At 46.0% G+C, this 22271-nt stretch overlaps 1 protein-coding gene across 1 annotated transcript in view; it reads right to left on the bottom strand.

The window, feature by feature from the left end:
- MYO10 (myosin X) overlaps positions 1-22271 on the bottom strand; it is a 267646-nt gene that overhangs the window by 120267 nt on the left and 125108 nt on the right. Inside the window, 1 exon segment of the mRNA XM_014582836.2 lies at positions 11793-11980. Within this exon segment, the coding sequence (XP_014438322.1) occupies positions 11793-11980 (188 nt within the window).

Genomic DNA, 22271 nt, shown 5'->3' with positions numbered 1-22271 from the left:
CCTTTTTTTTTTTTTTTGAGAGGTTTTTGCCATAGGGCGCGTGTGCCCTATGGCGCGAGAAACCACCTCCACAGTGGGGATGGCCATGCCGCAATCCGTTCTCCTTCATTCTTCTCCCGAGGAGTCTCGGGATCTTGGGCACGCACGTACAAGTGCCTGACGTGGGTTTTAAGTCACCAGGTCCGGGACACAAACTGTGGTCGACCATGTGGGAGTCCAGCCATTATGCTAACTGCTGGTCTCAAGAACTACCTTCTATTAAGTAAAGATCCTAAGACGGCCAGTCGGTGCCTTTCCTGGAAGGTAAGCTCTGCAAGAGTAGAGAACCTGCATTTTGTGTGACCAAACACCTCCATAGCGCTTAGCTCCTGGCATGCTCATGGCATTTATGTGATAAATGAATGAGCACATTAACAGTACCTTTCTGGGAAACTTGAAGCAGATAAACGTGCATAAAAATGCAGTCATTCGTGGGACCAGCAGTTAGCGTAATGGCTATGTCGCTGGACTCCCACGTAGTCGACCGCAGTTCGTGTCCCGGACCCAGTGGCTTAAACTCACGCCAGGCACGTGTGCGTGCGTGCCCAAGATCCAGAGAGGAGATTGGAGGAGAAGGGATTGCGGTGTGGCCATCCCCTCTGGGGGGTGATTTCTCACTTTCTGTCTCTCTGTCTCTGTCTGTCTGGTGAGCGCACGCGCCCTATAGCAAAAACCTCTCCAAAAAAAAAAAAATGCAGTCATTCGCAATATGACTGGGAAGATGAGATGATGAACCCAAAGGTGCATGACCCACACTAACTCATTTTATTCCTAAAATGACCCTATGAGGGAGGCAGCAGCCTGACTCCACAGTCCCGACAGGATCACATGCTAGTGGTAGACAAGGAAAGGCGAACAAAGTAATTCAGAGGGTTAGAGAGGTGGGCGGGGGAAAGTCAGGTATGAGTGATGCCTTGGAAGACTGCAAACCACCATCAGACAAGGAGTAAAGGGAAGGCCTCCAGAAAATACAACCATGCAAGCGGAAGCACAAAAGCTGCAGAAGGAAAGATCCTTGGTGGAGCATATAGGCCGTGCCTGGGCACATCCTCACTGGAGGTGGCAGGAAAGACAGGCTACGATTGACACGGATGGCTCAGAGGCAAGGGCACCAGGGAGACAGCACAGACCGAGTCACCAATGGTCACCTGGAAAGAATATAGCTCTGAGGGCGGCACTCCAGGACAGATCCAGGACAGAGAGGTCCCTCAGAGAGACCGGCTACTGCCGTGATCTAGGCATGTGGTGGCCAGACCCTGATCACATGACTGGGCTGGAGATGGAGAAGGAGGTGTGGAATGGAAAGAGATCTGGAGGGAGAAACCCAACTGATATTGTGTAAGGCGCCTTGCTCAGCGCCATGGTAGAATGGAGGCAGACAAAGGCAGGGACTGACAAGAACAGCCAGCCACAGGGACGAGAAACAACACAGCAATAAACCGTCGGGGGCAGCATGCTAATAACTGCTAAACAGCGGGATAAACAGCCCCCACTAGAGTTCGAGTAAAATCCTGCTGAGTGCCAAAATCTGGGACGTTATCAGGAAAGAGGAATTTTACTGCAAACGTGTTGAATGATTAAGCATGTATCATAAAAGAGGAAATGACTCAGGGATGACACCATTGTGCCAGGCAACGTGCTACAGGCCCTCAGGGAGTCTCTACTGGCCCAGGCCAACCACAGCTATCCCACTGTCTACAAGCAGCAGGACTGGGCACAGGCTGGTTTCACAATTTCAGCCAAGAAGACGTCATGTCAAGGGTGGGAGGTTGCCTGCATAAGCATGTGTACAAGCTCACATACATATGCACAGAAAGAGCAGCTACAGTGTGCCCTGGTACAGAAAACAAATCCCTGACAATCCAAACCTACCTTGAGATCGCAAAGCAAGGGGACCAGCAGTTAGCGTAATGGCTATGTCACTGGACTCCCATGTAGTCAACCGCGGTTCGAGTCCCAGGTCTGGTGGCTTAAACTCACGCCGGGTGCATGTGCATGTGTGCCCAAGATCCCAAGAGGAGAATGGAGGAGAAGGGATTGCGGCATGGGCATTGCCCCCGGGGGGTGATTTCTCGCTTTCTGTCTCTCTGTCTCTCTCTGCCTGTCTGGTGAGCCCACGCACCCTATAGCAAAAACCTCTCCAAAAAAAAAAAGGCAAAGGCCCAAAAAATCTGCCAAGCCCAGCAGGAGTAACTCAGGAACTCACAACCCTGAAATGGCCATGCTTTGTGCTATCCGAGATACTAAAAGACCCTGTAAAGTCAGGCCAACTCTGGTTCAAGTTTCCTGTATTGGCAACCAATATTCTAAGTGCAGAGTTAAACCTTCACTTTGCCGTAACCGGGGCTACAGACCCAGGACGCACTCACCCAGAACACAATGATTGAGTAACAGAAACTGAGAGAGTATGTTGTTAGCAAATTCTCCCTACTTACAAAAATGTATGCCTAGTAGTTGTTGCTGATTGAATTATTAACAACAAACACTATAGGATAAGATCTCTAGCTGAAATGGGTGAAACCGGTCCAGCTGGTGGCGTGGCGGTTGAGGTGGCCAAATTCCACATGGCCAACTGTATGGTGCAAGGCCTAGACCTGGTGACTTAAAAAACAATCCAGGTGCACAGAATCCTGAGAGAAGAGTGGAGGAGAAGGGATTGTGGCATGGCTGTAAACCCACCTTTTTATCATCCTACACACAGAAGTAGGCAGCATTTCAAGCTCTCTTGTAATAAGAGCAGTGGTCAGTCAGTAACAAAGGGAATGCTATTGTCTGGACGTCCCCGAAATCTGCGTGTTGATTTGATTGTAATGAGATTAAGAGGGTAAAACTATTGTATCGAGAGGAAATAAGGCAGACAGACATGGAACAGACCACACTCTTCTGTACTCCACCGTATCATGGCATAGGCTGAAGACCCCAACAGAGAGGGTACCTGGCCCTCCAAACCATGAGCTCCATACGCCTCTCTTTCTATAAATCACTCAAGTTCAGACATTTCCTGTTACTGGTAACAAACAGACTAGAGCAGGGACTGAATGGGGGCGACTGAATAAGTGAACAAGAGGAATATGTGCTATTTCCATGCCTGGAGGCGAAAATCCCCCTCGTGGTTCTCTGGGCTCTCTGTCTTCCTCCCGCCATCTGTCTCTAGCAGGGACAGCAAAGCAAGGCTCCAAAGCAAAGAAGCGAGCCGAGTAGAACCAAGTTCCTCACTTGGCCCTGAAGGCTGCAACATGAGCAAAAAGTAAGCCATTCCTGGGCTGTGCCCTGAGATTTGGGGGCTGTGTGTTGCAGCCATTAGCCAACCTTGACTAACATTAAACATGGCAGAAATGTAATTATGCAGAAGGCACCATTCAAACTCCACAGCAAAGACTTGCTTGATGGAAAAGAAGACCCAGGCCTCTCCGTGCGGTCAGAATGAGCTTGAGGATACAATACATGAGAAAAAATATATGGCTGGACACTGACAGCAGCACAAATATCAGTCCCTGTCAACCTCTACCAGATTTCCATTTTTTTTTTTTTTAGAGAGATTTCTGCTATAGGGCACGTGTGCTTACCTGAGAGACAGACAGAAAGCTAGAATCACATGCCCTCCCCCAGCCCCCAGGAGGGGAGGGCCATGCCGCAATCCCTTCTCCTCCATTCTCTTCTCAGGATTTTGGGCACACACACACGCACACGCACACACACACACACACATACACACACACACGCAGCGTGAATTTAGGATATCAGGTCCAGAACTCAAACTGCAGTTGACTATAGGGGAGTCCAACGATGTGACCGTTCCGCCACCTGCTGGTCCCACTGTATATCATTTGACCTTAATTTGGTAGGGAAAAGGAATGACCTCCAGATCTCAGGCTGGGACAGGGCAAGATGGAATGAACATTGATGAGCTATGAATGGGAACCACAATTGGAAGAACATGTTTTGGGGAGAAAATGATGATGAATAGAGTGTGCCACTTTCTTTCGAGGTGCCCAAAGGACAAGTGAGGGGCAGGGAAGACCTCAGGGCCACTTGGACACAGGTCCAGGACACCGAGAAGGCTGAGGGGGTATTTAAGTTTGGGGAGTCACACAGACTCAGAGAGGAAAAGGCAGGCTGGCTGGAAGAGGAGGAGGTAAAAGATGACGGAGCAGCTGAGGACTGAGCAGGGAAACCCAGAAAGGTGGCACCAGGGGGCAAGTCGCTGGGATGGAGAGAGGCTTAAGGAAGGTGTAGAAGCAAATGAGAGCGTCGAATCCTAACCACTAGACCATCAGGGAGACTACTGGAAAAGTGCTTGCACATCGATGTTTATTGCAGCACTATTCACAATTGCTAAGTCATGGAACCAACCCAAATGCCCCCGTATGGAGGAATGGATTGAAAAACTGTGGCACATATACTCTATGGAATATTACTCAGCCATAAAAACTAACAGAACCCTGGCTTTTGACAGAAAGTGGAAGAATATGGAAGATGTACTGCTGAGTGAGGCAAGCCAGGCTATGAAGGAGAGACATTGTATGTCCCCACTTAACATATACCGTATGTCTGCATTCTATGACTGAAACTGATTGACTAATGGTTGCACAAACACAAGAGATGGGTGTGAATGTCAGACGAGGTGTATGTGGAGGAGTGGGGCCTAACGAAGGACATTTGGAGAAGGGATACAGAGGTAGAGCATTGACGGGATGGGGAAGTGTGGTGTTATCTGTTAAAGATATTTTGATCAACGGGTCTGGGGAGAAATGTACACATATCGAAATGGTCTCATGGTAAGCCAAACAATATGATTGAAAGTATATGCAAAAAAATAATAATAATGTGAAAAAAAAAAGAAGCAAATGAGCATCTTCTTTCAAACTTTTTTTCAACATGGGACATACTAGAAAATCTTAAATGATAATGCCAAAGATCCAGTGGAAAGAAAGAGGTCAAAGACCAGGCAGGGAGTCTCGAAGATGGAGCAAAGTACTCAAGAAAGCAGAGGAAGGGCCCAGCACACACCAGAAAATAAGGCCATCAGGCATGAGCATGGCCCTCTGTGCAAGGGATGGGAGGGTCTTCTGGCAGTGCACACAGATGGCGGGCAGTTTTCTAGAGTCGATGAGGTGTCAGCAAATGCCGGCTCTTAAATCTGACTCATTTTTAAAAAAAATTATTTATTTGTTATTATTATTATTTAAGTTTTCTATAGGGCACATGTGCTCACCAGAGAGAGAACAAGAGAGAGAAAGTGAGAAAGCAAGCCACCAGCTCCGGGGCTCGAACCATGGTTTGCCATGTGGGAAGGCAGCGCCTTAACTGCCATGCCACTTGCTGGCCCGATGACCTGCTATTTTTGTAAACAATGCTTTATTGGATCACAGCTCAGTCCATCCATTCGCACACTACCTGTGAGTGCTTCGTACTGCAAAGACAGTTGAATGGATGCAATACAGGTAGCTTCAATCACAAAATCTGGAATAGACACGCTTTGGCCCTTTACACAATATTTTTTACTGGCAGGTGACAATCATACAGTCCCCTTCCTGGGAGTCAAATTCGTCGGATGTACATGATTTTCTTAAAAAAAAAAAAAACTCAGATCACTCTACCACTTGCCCAAGACCTGGAAAGCTTCTCTCCTACTGAAAGAATTAAGTAAGTGAAAAGGTCTTAGCAGACCTAGCAAAGCCCTTAAGGCAAGACCCTGTCCCAGTAGGTAGGATTCTACCCTGGAAATGACAGGCTCTACAGTCAGAGACTAAAGCTCAAATCCTGTTTGTTGCTAATAACTAAAGGCTCTTTACTAGCAATCACTCATCAGTTCCAGCCTCAGTCTCCCACAGAAAATGCCCTGGGGCCCCTCTGCGGATGACACATGAATGATTCTTCTCAACAAGTCCAGCTCCCTTTGCCTTAGCAACCCCTTCTCCGTAGGCTGAATCACATGAGCGTGAGCCAGGGGCCAAGCCTTATTCTGCTCCGTGCTTTCCTTTTTTAGGTTTCTGCCATAGGGTACTGCTCCGTGCTTTTCGAATCCCAAATTTGTTCAGCGTTCCAACACCACCATTTCTAAATATATTTCTAGAAACACAAAAAGACCAACACCCAATTATCATTCCAGGATATAAAAGACTTGGTTAAGTAGAAATCTCTTCTTGGGACTTCAGGGGGTGGGACTGGGCAGAGAAGTACATACAATATGACACTCGGCAAGGCTGACCCACACAAGAAAGTTCCAAGTTCAGGTGTGGTGACCTCCCTGAGTATTCAAGGCAGATGTGTGCCCCGATCCAAGGCTGGCCGGGCTGAGGCGGGCGGGAGAAGGGGGCATCAGGGCCTGGTACGGGGTGCTGTCTCTGTGTCTCATAAACTTAAAAAAAAATTCTTTTTTTAAAAAATGTTGTTCTTAAAGTCTCTTTTTTTGAAAAGATTTATTAATTTTATTTATTCATTCATTTATTTTAATTTGACCAGAGAGAGAAAGTGAGAAAGTGAGAAAGCAAGCCACCAGGTCTGGGACTCAAACAGTGGTCGGCCACATGGGAGTGTCCAGCGCCTTAAACCACCAAGCCACCTGCTGGTCCCCCTCCCTCTTTTTTTTTTAAGGAAGAGGGGTTGGCATGTGGCATGGTGATCGAGGCACTGGACTCCCACATGGCCGACTGGAGTTCAAGTCCGAGACCAAACAGCTTGCTTTCTAACTTTCCCTCTCTCGGTCTCTCTCTGGTCAAATTAAAAAAATAATGATAATAAATAAAATTAAATAAATAATTCTTTTTAAAAGAAGAAGAAGAAATCACTCCAGTTTGGAAAAACCAGAACACAAAAAGCCAATGAAGGTTCTGAACTGAGAGTCACTCCATATCATCATCCTTTGATCGATACCCTGATGGCCCCTACCTGACACAAACCCGAGTTCTGAACTGCGACAGGAGGTAGCCACAGGCCTTGCCTAGGCTTGCAACCTTAAAGTGCCCCACACACTGAAAAGACCTAACTCACCTCGGCCTCCTCTACACATGCAGGAAAAAAAAGTCCAAGTGCACTAGACGGACCAAGGGCAAACGCTGACCTTAATAGATACTTTTAAATTCTCAAGTGATTTTAGAATTTACATGTATATTTAAATTTTTTTTCTTTACTCATGACGGAGTGCCTGTGTACACAAGTAACAGTGAAAGACAGAGAGAGAGAGAGAAACATGAGTACCCTCAGTGGTCACGCTGCGATGTCCTTTCTCAGTCCTCCAGCTGGTTAGATCTTGGGGACTTCAGCACATATCCGGCCTACTCTGGGCTGACCAGGCCGGGAAACTGAACCACATCTGCCAGGTGGGTTCTGGCCCCTCCTGAGCAGTAACCTACATACTGCTATGCCACAGAGCAGGCATACATATATATACTTAGAGATTTTTGATGTAGAGTACATGCACTCCCTAGAGATAGAGATAGAGAGACAGAAAGCGAGAAATCAGCCCCTGGGGCATGGCATGTCTTGGCATGGCTCAATCCCTTCTCTTTCATTCTCCTCACAGGATTTTGGGTACACACACATGCACACACACACACACACACACACACACACACGTGCACCCAGCGTGAGTCTTACGCCACCAGGTCCAGGACTCAAACCGCAGTCGACTACACAAGAGCCCAGTGACGTAACCATTACACCATCTGCTTGTCTCAAATTTTCATATACTTACATTTAAAACTGTAATGGCATAGGTATTTAGTTAAACGTGTACAAAAGGGTAAATAAAACTGGACTTACAGAGGCAACAGCCTTGACCATGAATCAAAGAAAGACTTGAGTTAGAGGCCTGGTGACATGGCATTACCATCAGGTGGCTCAGGGCCTTGGCTGGGCAATGCATACTCACAAAGTGAGGAGAAAAGCTGTCTGTCAAATCCTGTCCAAAGGCACTACTAACCAGAGAACGTTCTGAAAGTAGTAAAACATGGTATCCACCAGGGGGCAGCTATGCCCAAGGAAATCTTAATAGGGCCACCCAGCAATTTTTCTTCTGCACTCAATATTCTCTTAATTTCCACAGTCTCAACTCCCATTTAAAAAACTGCTAGAGAGATCTATTAAAACCCAAACACATTTTAATGAGAAACCTATTCTTAAAGTGTGTTTCCTGACTAAATTTAGATACATAACAGTTACTCTTTTCATATCGGCATTACATAACGGGAGCGCTATGGCTCCCTCGCCCCCATCGCCTTATTTTTAAATACTCCCCACAACTGGCATAAAAATGCCGATCCCCTTCCGTTTCATTATACGCGTGCACGCGTGCACGCGCACACACACACACACACACACACACACACACACAGAGTGATCTCATTTGCTTTTTCACATACTCCCAAGCTGCTGTACCAAGTGAGGTATTAGCTATGCTCGCACTTTCCATGACAGGAAGAAACACAAGCACTTATCCATGGCTGGTATCTGGGTGCCTGAGTGTAGACAACGATCTGTTCTTCAAATTGATGATGTTCCTTTTTTTTTTTAAGTTCCTATTAAATTATATTCGGCATGCCAACATAAATGACCTTAAATGATACATTCTGCACTTTTTTGAAGTCATCTGAGAAAATTTACAAATAATGCTTCTAGTCATGAGTCAAGTTATTTTACTGGGTATGTGGCTCTTAAAGGCTGTTTTTTGGGCCAGCAGGTGGTATGGTAGTTAAGGTGCTTGATCCTACATGGCCAACGCCAAGGGTTTGAGTCCTTGACCCAGTGGCCTGAAAAGCACACTGGGCACAAGTGTGCATGCCCAAAATTCTGAGAGGAGAATGAAGACAAGGGTTGCAGCGTGGCCATCCTCCCAGAGGGTGATCTCTCACTTTTCTTCTCTCTCTCTCTCTCTCTGTCTCTCTCTCTCACTCTCTGGCTAGCAGAGGTGACCTATGGCCAAAAAAAATCTATTAATAATGAGCTCTGTTTCCATATTAAGCAAGTAGTTTCACTTGGATTAATAGCAAGTGTCAAGGATCCTGATTCACTTAGCTGAATACACTGGCCGTCACTCTAAGTTGTCTCCACAGCCAGCACATTAGCACTGATAGTTTGGTAGAGAAGGGAGTAGCTCTGACCACCTGCTTCCCTCCCATTGGAGAGAAAGAATATGCATGTATTTACCTCATATATGCATTATTCCCATTTGTTTAAAAAAAAAAAAAGCAGAATTATGGGCAAAAATCACCAATAAGAAGTTGCTTTCTGTGTGGCACCTGCGAGTGTCATTGTAGGGCACCCACATCAAGGGTTGTCACAGGGTTCGACACATTGATGCCTGAAAACTTCCTGGCATGGTGTCTAAAACGCACCATCACCCTTCACAAAACATCAGATGTCCCACAGTCAGGATGAGCACATTTCCAAAGCCCTCAGCTGGGGGGACTCCCCACTTCCCCTCCCTCTGGCTCCATCTGGGCCCTCCTAGGCTGCTCGTCACCATATGGGAATTGGTTTTCCACTGACTGCAGCCACCAGGTACCTGGCTGCATCCATGATCAGTAGGTCGGTTGGTCAGTCGGTCTGTCTGTTTGTCTAGCTGGAGCTGTGATGTTGGCACACTCAATTGGCTGGAGTTCTAAAGCTGACATATGGCTCTCCATCTGTCTCCTGTGTCTTCCTTCCATTGAATCAGGAATCAGAGGGGAGAGGGGCCTTTGTAGGGTATTCTTCCAAATCCAAACACCCCTTTCCTTTCTGATTCTTCCCAAAATAATGTAGTAATTATTTTGGTACAAGCTGAGATTAGAAAGCCATCTAAAAGAGAGGCCAAAATCTTTCATGCCAGCAGTTTCAAGGGATGATCACTCCTCAGCAACCGCCACATTCCATGAATGAATGCAGGAAGGGCAGGTGAATGAAGAGCCTGGATACTCCATGGAAACTGCACTCAAAGCAACATTCAACACGTCCCCAGCAGAATCATCCAGGGGTGTGCTGGCCAACCACAGAACACAATTCCAACATAAACAAATAGAGGATCCAAAGGGTATCAACAGAATGTACATAATGAGGTCAATTTGAATTAATTCACAGTAAAAACTAGGAAACATATTTTTTGATTGCCAGAGGGCACCTGCACTTGCCAGAGAGAGAGGGAGCGAAATAGAGAAAGCACCCACAATGAGACATGTCCACACTATAATCCCTTCTCCATTTCTCTTGTTGGAATTTTGGGCATGTAGACACAAGCGCCCAGTGTGTTTTTCAAGCCCCTAGGGCCAGGATTCAAACTGTAGTCAACTAAGTTGAATCCAGCTCCTTTAATCAGTAAGCTATGGGGCCAGCCCAAAAAATATTTTTTAAAAATATATTCTACTACTGTTTAAGAAAATTCCTAGTAACAAAGGTTTTGTTAGTAGGTCTCCTAGAAGTTTATCTTTAAAAATGAGTAAGACAGACTCAGCTAAAATAGATAAGCCAAGTCCCTTCATTCCCACCAAAAAATTTAAACAAACATGCCCTTGAGTTGTTCTCTTAACATACAGAAAACAGGGCCTTTTCTATAGCTAATTCATAGGTAAACTTTAGGAGCACCAATTATTAAAAACTGTTAAATTTGAGAGATTCTCTCTAGGGAATATTTTCTGTACTAGAGAAAAAAAAGAAATCCTGTTTAATTATACACACACTTTGACTAGCATTCTAGAATACATAAAACATTTTAAATTTGAAAGGACTATGCAATGTTTCTTTAAATAGATAAAAGAATCATGCCTGACAACTGAAATAAACCAAAGACTAATTAAGGCAGATTAAAAAGAGAGAGAAAGAAATAGAATGAAATGATGATTCTGAAGAAAGAGCCAACCAACATGGCCCATCTGGTTTTTTTTTTATTTTTCCCTAGAAGTTTACCTCGTAGAGAGAGGTAAGCATTCTTCCAACAGGGTTTTCATACCACAATCCATCCCTAGCCTCAGCCACCCAAATCACTTGAACAGCGAAGCCTCAGTATGTGAACCTGGGAACTTCCCATGTTGGTTCAGCATCACAGAGTGTTGCAGTCACTACTGTGTGACTGTGCTGGCCCCCACCTGCTCTTTCTTTCTTTCAAGATTTATTTATTTAATCTATTATCATTATTATCATTTAATTTGCTGTGGGGCATGTACACTTATCAGACAGAGAAAGAGGAAGTGAGAAAGCAAACCACCAGGTCCAGGACTTGAACCATGGTCAGCCATGTGGGTTTCCAGCACCTTAGCCATACTAGTCCCATCCAATTTGCTCTTTCTAATTAAACTCATCTGCTTTTTTTAAAAAAAGAATTATTTATTTAATTTTATTTATTCATTCAATTATTTTAATTTGGCCAGAGAGAACACAGAGAGAGAGGGAAAATGAGAAAGCAAACCACCAGGTCCAAGACTCGAACCGTGGACGGCCATGTGGGAGTGTCCAGTGCCTTAACCACCACACCACCTGCTGGTCCCCCTCATTGGCTTCTACCTGAGTTATTATCTTCAGTATCTATTGGAGACTGTAGTTACCAAGCTATTCAAAATGGAAAACTCCACCTGAGAAATTTGGGTGGTTGTCAAAGATCCCTTTTGCAAATGTTCTGAGCAGGTTTTGTGTTTGGCAAACTGAACAAGCGCTGGTGTGGAGGCGCCAGTGGATTTCCAAGCTTCCAGGAAAAGTGGATTGGCTGAGAACGCAGCCCTACTTCTGCCCACTCCATGCTGCTATTTTCCAAGAGCCCTGCCAACCTTGCGGGAGGTGGTTACCTGATGAGGACGCACTGGGTGTCATGGCGCTTCCACAGGCAGCGGTAGCACTCGTTGGCCACAGCGAAGATGTGCGGGGGGAGCTCGCCCAGGTGGCACCTGCTGTACTGCTCCATGGTGGCATGCTCATAGAGGCCGGCGATGGGCTGGTAGGGGTTCACGGAGGCGATGATGGAACCGATGTAAGTCTGTAAGCACAGGGGACTGCATTACCCTGGGCACCACGGACAGAGGTCGCACCCTGACCATGCCTGTAACTCCAGGCTGACCATCTCACAGTCTACCCAAAGCCGACTGAGCTTGGACGGAACCCACCAAGTATGCCAAAGGGACAGAAGCCTTCTGCTTCACCCACTGTGTTGTCCCTACATCTTCTTAGAACAGAGTCTTGACAATCTGTACAAATGAATGGAGCCCTTTCAAAGAGGGCTTGCATGAAAGGTAAATAAGAGAAGGAAGACGGGAAGCAGCCCAGGCCCAAAGCTTCACTCTGTGACCTGCTAATCCTAATCCCTTCCCAGCACAAAGGACTGTCCAGTCTGTCTCCTTCCTCATCAGGTGACTACTGGAAAACAGCAGGATCAAAAAGTGACAAGACGGACAGAAAGGAGAGCAGAGGTGACCAGGCCGAGAAAGGGGGGAGGTGGAGGGTTACTATTTAATGGGTACAGAGTTTCTGTTCGGGGTGATGAAAGCTGCCGTGAATGTACTTACTGTCACTCAATTTGTACATTTAAACATAGCCAATATAGCAGGTTTTACATGATTATAGTTAATTATAGCTTTTCTTTCCCCCCAGAGGTTTTTGCCTTAGGGAGCATGTTCTCTGCAGAGAGGGACAGTGAAAAATCACCCCCCAGGGTGAGGGCCACACCACAGTCACTTCTCCATTCTCCTACTGGGATCTTGGACACACACGAACACGGCGTGAGTCTCAAGTCACTGGGTTCAGGACTCGAACTGTGGTCAACGATGTAGGAGTTCAAGTACATAACTGGTACACCATCTGCTGGTCCCAATTACAGCTTTTAAAACAGCGGTCCCCAACCTTCTTGGCACCAGGGATCATCCTCATGGAAGAAAATACCTCCACAGTCCTGGGATGATAGTGGGAAGAGGCAGGAGTGCGAATGGTCCCAGGATATCCCAAACACACCATATCCATCAGGCACCCCATCGCCACCACTACCTCATTGCAATGTACATCAACCATGCAACAGGGTTCCCACTCCCATGAGAGTCCAATACTGCTGCCAATCCAACAGGAGGCAGCGTCCAGACAGACATGTGAGCAATGGGGAGAGGCTGCAAACACAGCCCTGGTGTCGGGGATCCCTGTTTTAAAAGGCATCAAGACCATTCTGAAAACACAAGGTATCCTTGCAGTTATCTTAGTACCACATGGAGTGCCATATAACTTCTCTAGAACTTATATGACGGGCAAACTTACCTTTCTGGGACAATATCCAGTAAAATCTGAAGTAAAATCTTCAGAGCAGCAAAACAGAGTCTATAAGAGTTACCAGGTAAATGCTTCAGGCCCCTTCCATGTGGACATAACTATTCACTTCAACTTCAGCAAGAAATGCTGGTGCAGTTGGTTACCTGATTTCCAGGCTCAGAAACAACCAAGAACATATTATCCAGGGGTAAGCGAGTCTGCAGGCCCTACCACCCACCAGCCAACTTCCCTGTCACTTGTACACTGGGCCAAGGGCTTCCCGGGCTGTTACAGGGTGATGTGCATCCCCCACAAAGTCGTATAAAGCCCTCACTCCCAGTACCTAAGAACGCTGTTATAGTAGCCCTCTCGCCTTATCTGCGGTTTTGTTTTCCATCAATCAGGGTCTGAGAATATTAAGTGAAAAATTGCAGAAAAAAGTAATTCATAAGTTCCACATTGTCTGCTGCTCTGAGTAGCACGATGAGATCTTATACCATCCCACCAGGGACGTCAACCATCCCTCTGTCCACACTGTGTATGTTACCTGTCCATTAGTCACTCAGCTGTCTCAGTCAGCAGACGGAAAAACGTAACATATATGGGGCTTGACACCGCCAACAGTTTCAGACATGCACTGTTCCCCAGAGATAAGGGGGGGACTACAGTATGTTTGGAGACAGGGCCTTTAACTAAAGAGGTACATGAAAATGAGACCCCAATCCAGTCTGACTGGTGTCCTTATAGAGGAACTTTGGACACAAAAAGAGCAATCCCAGGATGCATGGGCACACGCACACACACATACACACACACACAGGCACACAGGAAAGGCCCTGTGAGGATACAGCAAGAAGGTGACCATCTGAAAGGAAAGAGGCCTCAGAAAAAAACAACCCCACTGGCACCTGGATCTTGAACTTCTGGCCTTCAAAACCATGAGAAAATAAATTTATTTTGTTTAAGCCTCTCAGTGGATGGTATTTCATTATGGCCGGTCTAGCAAATGAATATACAGGCCTAACCCCTTGGATTTTCACAAGAACCCTCTGAGGTTTGCGGTTGTAATGCCATTTTCGGTTTTTAATTTGCCAGTGGGCACATATGCTCACCAGAGACAGAGACACAAAGAGAGAGAGGGAAAGGGGGAAAGCACCGACAATGGAGCATGGTATGGTCACACCACAATATCCTCTCCAATTCTTCATCCTGTCAAGACGTGGAACACACATGCACACTCGCCTGGTATGTGTTTCAAGCTACCAGGGTGGAGATTCAAACCTCTTAGTTGGTCATGCGGAATCTGGCTTCTTAACTACAAGGCCACAGGGACTATCCCCATGCCTATTTCTGGGATATTAAAGGAAAGTTTATGAGTGGTCACAGTGGTATTGCTGACATTCAAAACCCAGGCAGCCCTTTTTCCAGAGCCTTCTCTTACAGTGTTCATCACTAAGGTGTGGCAGTTCAACAGAAGAAAGAAAAGAAAGGGGGGGAAAAGTAAAGCCAGACAGAACATCCCAACATCCCGAGAGCATCTGCAGCATTTTACAGTAATCTGTACGCATTTATACGCCGAGTAACTGCCAGGAACACCAAGCGAAGCACTGTATATTCACCATCGCTGTTCCAATGTGAAGAAGGCAGTAACATGTCTGGGACCAATCTGAGCCAAAAAACGGTTAGAAACATAAAAGATATTAATTACCATATGGCCCAGCAACTCCACTCCTAGGTATACACAAAAAGAACTGAAAGCAGATACTTGAACAGATATTGACTCACCGACGTTCACAGCAGCACCATTCACAAAACCAACAGGTGGAAACAACCCAAAGCCCACCACCAGACCAACACATAAACAAGAGGTGGAACATCCACATGATGGAGTACTCAGCCACAGAAAGGAATGAAGCCGATACACATTACAACACAGATGATGCTTGAAAAACGTTCTTTAACTAAGTTAAAAAAGCCAGACACTAATGTCCATATATCCACCACAGGGAAACCCACAGAAGCAGAAAGACTGAGGTTGCTAAGGGCAGAGGAGCGGGAATGAGTAGCGACCACCTAACGGGCAGGGTGTCATTAGCGGTGACGAAAATGTTTTGGAACTAGATTGCGGTGGTGGTTCCACAGCACTGTGAATACACTGAATGCCACTGAAGCGTACACTTTACGGCGGTTCATTTTATGTTAGACAAATTTAACCTTAATTTTTAAAAAATGTGGGTTTACATGACTAAATGCTCAGGTGCCTGGACATATCAACTTTCTAGAAAGCCCATTTTTCTAGTCAGGTCATGGTTGAGGGGATTTGGAAGGAAGTTGTGCTGCCCCTGACGGGAGACACCAGACATGCTCCACCTATGCATTGACCAGAGCGTCCCAGGGCCTCCTTACATGTCAACCACTTGGGGCAATGCTTAAAGCTGTGAGTGCCTGGCCCCTTCTCTACTTTGTTTAAAAAAGCCAGGCCTGCTTTCTCCTTTTTTGGTAGTCATAAACATTAATATTGTTTTATTAACTATAACAAATGTTCATTATTCCTATGAAATATATTCTTGGGACTGGCACGTGGTGTGGTGATCAAGGTGCTGGACTCCCACATGATCGACCATGGTCCTGGACATGGTGGCTTGCTTTCTCACTTTCCCTTCCTCTCTCTCTCTTTGGTCAAATTAAATAATATAATAATAATAACAGATAAAATAAAATAAGTAATTATTATAAAAAAGAAAAAGAAAGAAATGCATTCTTACTTTTTCCCTACTCTGGTAGATGTCAAGACAATCGATACAGTAACTCTATAGAGCCAGGTCGGTCAGCTGAGGAAGTCCACTCCCAACAACCAACACAGCCAAACAACCAACATGGCGAGCTGAATTGCACACATGCCATTCCTCTAGCTCAAGTAGAAGTCAAAGGCAAAAGTTGTGGATAGGGCATCAAGTTGATTATGAAATTTGAATAAATTAATTTAGTATTAGAATATTCATCCATCATTAACACATTTTTTTAGAAAAAGATAAACCCCTATCTTGGAACCTGTTAAAACAGAGGTGTAAAACAAAATGGCACCCATAGTAATAGTTCCCAATGGTTTCTTCAAATAAAGACAAATTATTTGGAATCTCAGAGGTTCACAATGAGAGACCACAGACATCTTATTGCCTCAGCCCCCCATCCTCTTAAAAGTTTATTTATTTCCAGAGAGAAGGAAAGGGGGGAGAGAGAGGTGGAGACACACAGACACACACACACAGACACACACACCACACATAGTTACTTTGGACAGGATCTTCACACCACAATTCTTCCTCCAGCCCTGCAGTCAGCCAGGATTGCAGACATGCTAGATATGGAGACCCAGGACATAAACCTGAAGTCTTCCCGTATGGCCCTCCTGTCACCCTACTGTCTATACCATGGCTGGGCCTCCCTTCTCCTCACTATCTTAGACACACCATCCCACTCTTCACTTTGAATGGGAAAACAAACACCCAAACAACTACACTGAAAGGTAGCCTGCATGTTTAGGACGTTCACTGAATCATAAGAAGAGCTCAGTATGTAACGTAAGTAAAAATGGCAGCTGGGGAGCAGTGGGGGGTACAGGATGAAGAGCCTAGTTGTTAAGTATCCAGTGAAGCAAAGGTAAAGCGCAGTAAGAAAGCCTGAGAGCTCAGAGACAGTATGTGCTACGTGCTCACATCTTCTCACCCTATAAAGGGTGTTATCACTGTTCTAAAAGGGGCCAAGATGAGTCCATGAGGCAGGACTACGGACACACGCAACTCAAATGTGAGGGAAGGCCAGGTATTGATTTCCTCATATCAGATTCCAAACTCCACAGGAATAAACAGCTTAGTCATTTTAACGGCTTTTCAGAAATAGAAAGTACATTCTATTTTGGAGCACATAAAAAAATTTTCCTAGTCAGAAAAGTTCCACATAACTCACACACACAAAATACATTTCCTTGCCCATTTTAATAATTTGGAACAGCTGCAGCACAAACTGCTTTAAAATGATGAGACCAACTCATTGCATTTCTTCAGTTTCCAATCAACATTTCAAGATTTTTAAGAGGCATAAAGGTATAACATCTAACTCTCACCAAAAAGCAAGAGCAAGCAAGAATGATTTGACTTCACTACGGATACGTACATTGAAACATGTTGTACACCTTAAATATATGCAATAAATAGTTCTTAAAATCAGCTAAAAAGTAATAATAAATAAAGTAACATGGTGGCCACGGCTACAGCCTGCCTGTCAATACCGAGGGATCTGTGCCACTGTGGGATGTCAGGATTCCAGCACAGGAACAACCAATCCTGACAGCATGCTTACCAAAGTCCTCAGCCCTGAAGCTGCCTTCCCTGGTACATTACTTAACTCCTCTGGGCATGAGATTCTGATCAGTAATAACAAGGCATCTTCTGTTACCTCCCTTGAGTACTATGTAAAAGTGCTACATGAATCAGAGGTATTTATTATTGTTATTGTTAATGAAAATAAAACCACAACTGCTTTTTCACCGTGCGGTCCCGAAAAGCTGGATGTAGATCAAGTACTTTGAAATGCCAGGGAAACTGGTTATAAAGTCAGTGCCATGGCCGACTCTCCTAATGGGAAGAAGTTCTAAGAAGTGGGAATCGTTATCCAGATGTATTCCCCACCCACTATGCCCGTCTGCCCATCTCTCTCAATCATTTCAGCTAAATGCAGCAATGACCTACTTCCCAAACTTGAACCTGAGTGTGCCTCCAGCTTGAAGCTACAGTTCAGCTTAGTCACTGGTCCACAGGGCATTCTTCTCTTGGGTGCTCTTTTGCCAGGCCCCCCCTCAACATGGTTAACTGTCCCCAAACACCCGTGTCTTCTCACACAGTCATGCTTTGACAAATGGCACAATGGTCTATGCAAATGGTAATCCAATGACCTCAGAGAAATTCAGTCCACTTGCCCCTCAAGTCCAATTAAACAGAGTCTACCTTTTAGATCCCTTACTCGCACTCCCAGATAGGTAATACATCACTTCCCATTTGCCTTAGCTGCCCCCTCTGTTCCCAGCCCCAGCCTCCTGCATTTCAGTCACCATCCTGCAGCCGGAGTAAGTTTTCTGAAATCTTGTTTCAAGTCATCCCTGCTTGCTTTTGCATGTCAATCCAAGCTCATTAACTTGCACACAAGAGCCCTCCTTCACGTGTTCTCGACCTTGGCTATGGCACACACCTGTATTCTGGCATCGTGAATGTCCATCTCCTGGATAAAAGCATCACATGGTTCTACATCTTTGCACAGAGGGGTCACTGCCAGGAGAACCACCCTCCTTCTTGTCAAGTTCTGCTATGAATGCTCAAAACTCAGCACAACCAGTGCCTCAACGGGGACTCATTTGCTGACCCTCTTCTCACCTCCCCTTTCTGATGCTTGTTTTTTATACTCCCAGTATTTTTCTCACAACCACTGATGCCCTGAGCGACTGCCAATGGTTTGTTTGCTTCTGTCCTCACCAGTCCACGATGCCGTTCACTAACTCAGTCTTTCAATAATTACTGTGAACAGGAATAATTCTGCATCCTTGGATCCCAGCAGAGCCTGGCCAGGCAGAATCGATGAAGATCACCTGGGCATGAGAGCTGCCCACCAACCACCAAATTCATGACTCAACTGTGTTCTAAGGCTCTAGGCCTTCCATGTAACAAAATTGCTGGCCATGGTCCAGTTACACATTTTTAAAAAATAATAATAAAAAAAAATACTTGAGAGATGAGACAAAAATTCAGTCAAAAACAACTGTTAAGCTTCCAAGTTTGTTGGAAAAATAAAAACTAGCTCACAGCAGATAATTCAAATTGTCACCTGAAGCCAAGCTCTTCAATTTGGAAGTTTTGGTGGATTCATTTTATTTGAATGAATTTCTGACTAAGGGTCCCTACTTGCTGAAAGGAATCTGGGACTAGCAGTGCACAGTGATTAAGGTGGCTGGATCCCGCATGGCCAACTGCACTGTTCAAGTCCTGGACTTTGCAGCTTGAAAAACACCCGGAGTGTCTCTCTCTCTCTCTCTCTCTCTCTCTCTGAGTGTGTGTGTGTGTGTGTGTGTGTGTGTGTATGCCCAAAATCCTGAGAGGAGGAAGAGATGAAAAATAAGGGATTATGGTGAGACCATTCCCCATGAGGGTTGTTTTCTCACTTTCTCTTTCTCCCTCTCTCTCCCCACTCCCCCACTGTGAGCACAAGTGCCCTCTGGAAAAATTAAATAAAAAAGATAAACATTTTTTTTTTTTAAAGAAAGGAATCTGAACCAAAATAGAGGGAAAAAAAGAAGAAAAACGTCAGAAAAACAAAGTTCCTAATTGTTACTATCATGTACTGATGTGGAAGTGGCCACTCAATAGCATAAACGTTTGGTAAAGTCTTAAAATACATACAGTCAGACAGATGGTTACAATCACCTTTTGGCAACATGAGTCTTCATTTCATGCAAAAAAAAAAAATTAAAAAGCCAAAAATGAACCCTTTGACAACCACACTGTGTTCAGCTGCTCCCAATAGGAGTTCCATGCCAAGACAGCGCTAACCATCAGAACTTCAGGCCACCCTGAATCTGTGAGAGGCACCCTGTTACTTGACACTGGCTTAGGAAAAAGATGGAAACAGACCAAAAAGTCAGCTTTGGGAAGGCTCAGCTTGAGGAAATGAAACACAGATTACAATTTGCATGTCCTCCAAACAGCTCCATGGCAGGGTACCCCCACCTTCACACCGTATGCAGCCTACGATCTCTCCGCAGGTAAAGCGAGTCCAACCCACTGAAATCAATAGGTCTCTAACTGGCTGCTGCCTGCTACCATTATGCATGACAGAATCAAACTTCGAAGTTCACTCAGGAACAACATCAAACACACATTTACAGATTTGGGCTGGGATGCCACCTAACCAAAGGAGGATATTTTTGAAACACCTAAAAATACACGAGATGAGAAGCATCTTTTGTGCTTACGGAGCATTTATGTTTAGACATAGTCTCACTTCTCAAAATGAGCTCCTTTGACTCTGATCTCGGCAATGTTTGTTCTGCAAGACCAACAAACTACCCAGAGGGCTGGGTGAACACAGCACGGCTTCCTCTGGAGCCATCCTGGACACCATAATTGCAGGCGTGTTCTGAGGTTCCTGCGGCTTTCCCCATGATGTGGTTTCGAGCCGTTCTTTAGAGGCAGGGAGAAGAGTCTGCCCCACGCAGTTGACCCAGAGCATGACAAACCCTGTAATGGAGAGAACGTGCTTTGTTTCCATTAGCAGAAAGCTCAACCGCCACCCCTGGGAGCTGGGGCAGGGTCTTACCTTCAGTACACAACCTCCCTGCTCTTGCCATGACTCTGAGATGATTCCAGCCCCGGGAATATGGTTAGACAGGCATCTGAAACCCACCGAGCTCCTCACAGGTCGACAGGAGCTGCCAGGATTGTCATCGCCATGTGCTCTAGGCCATTCACTTGTGAAGGCTGGGAGTCGGGGAAGCCAGACCTCGCTCTTTCCCCGAACTTCTCAGATGTGCCCTCTCACCCACCACCACTCCTGTGGTCGAAACCCCTCGCCTCATCGCCACTACATCACTGCCGTGCTCTCGACCAATATGCTCTTTCTAGTCTCTTCCCAGAGCCCTTCTCTCTCAATCCTCCAAGACTCTTCTCAGAAGTTCTGTCTTCAAACACTTTTTTTTTTTTGAGAGTTTTTTGCTATAGGGCGCGTGCGCTCGTCAGACAGACAGAGAGAGGCAGAGAGACAGAAAGCGAGAAATCACCCCCCAGGGGGGATGGCCATGCCGCAATCCCTTCTCCTCCATTCTCCTCTTGGGATCTTGGGCACGCATGCACACGCACCTGGTGTGAGTTTTAAGCCACCAGGTCAGGGACGCGAATCATGGTCGACTACGTAGGAGTCCAGCGACATAGCCATTATGCTAACTGCTGGTTCCCTTTTTTTTTTAATAGAGAGATTGTTTTGCTATCGGGTATGTGTGCTTACCAGAGAAATGGAGAGAAATAGAGACAGAAAGCGAGAAATCACCCTCGAGGGCTTTGGCCATGCTGTAATCCTTTCTCCTTCATTCTCCTCTCAAGATTTTGGGCACCCACATTCATAAGCCTGGTGTGAATTTCAAGCTACCAGGTTTGGGACTCAAACTGTGGGAGTCCAGCACCTTAATCACTATACCACCTGCTGACTCCTCAAGCACTTGTCACAAAGATGATGTAGCCTCCACCCAGCAGCCCCCCACACTCCTGACTGGCCAGAGTTAGGCAGGGTATTGCAGTCTGCACTGCTGACATCCTGGGCTGGGTGATTCTCTGTCGGGGCAGGGGTTGTCTCATGCACTGCGCGATGTCTAGCAGCACCCTGGCCTCTGCTCACGAGAGAGCAGTGACATCCTCTGGCCCTAGCCATGACAACCAGAAGTGTCTTCAGATATGGCCGAATGTTCCCTGGGGACAGAAACATCCTGGCTGAGAACAAATGCCTTACGGCTTTCGAATCCCAGCCTGCTTATCCTGTCTCGTTTTTCAATGTTCCTCAGCAAATATCTGATTCCATAAGCAAAGCAACCTCTCCAGATTTAGGGAGGCCATCACCTCAAACTCACTCTCCTCACTCCACCCTCACGTGTGGTGTCCCACCAGCCTTTTCTCTAAATAACTCTTAGCCCTCCACCACCCCTCCACAGGACGTCCTGACCCACCTACGAATTACCTCTTTGTGCCAGTTTTCAGGAGCTTACAGGAGTGTGCACTTGCCTTCGCCAGGTCTCACCAGGTGGCGGAATGAGCCAAAGAAGGTGGGGACCCTTTCGGACCTCTGCAAGGAGGGGAGCAATTGGGAGCGACCTTGTCTGGTCTCCACCAGGCAAGAAGGCCAAAGCCAAGAGGTAGACCCTGGTAGAAGCCAGGGTCCCTGGTTGGGAGCTGGAGCACTGGGTTGAGCATTTGTCTGGGAGGTCGCTGGAGGACAGTGGACCTCCA

This window comes from Tupaia chinensis, unplaced genomic scaffold, assembly GCF_000334495.1.
Source record: "Tupaia chinensis unplaced genomic scaffold, TupChi_1.0 Scaffold143836_1, whole genome shotgun sequence".
NCBI lineage: Eukaryota > Metazoa > Chordata > Mammalia > Scandentia > Tupaiidae > Tupaia > Tupaia belangeri.
The sequence above is the reverse complement of the archived record's forward strand: the minus strand, read 5'-3'. Positions and strand labels throughout refer to the sequence as shown.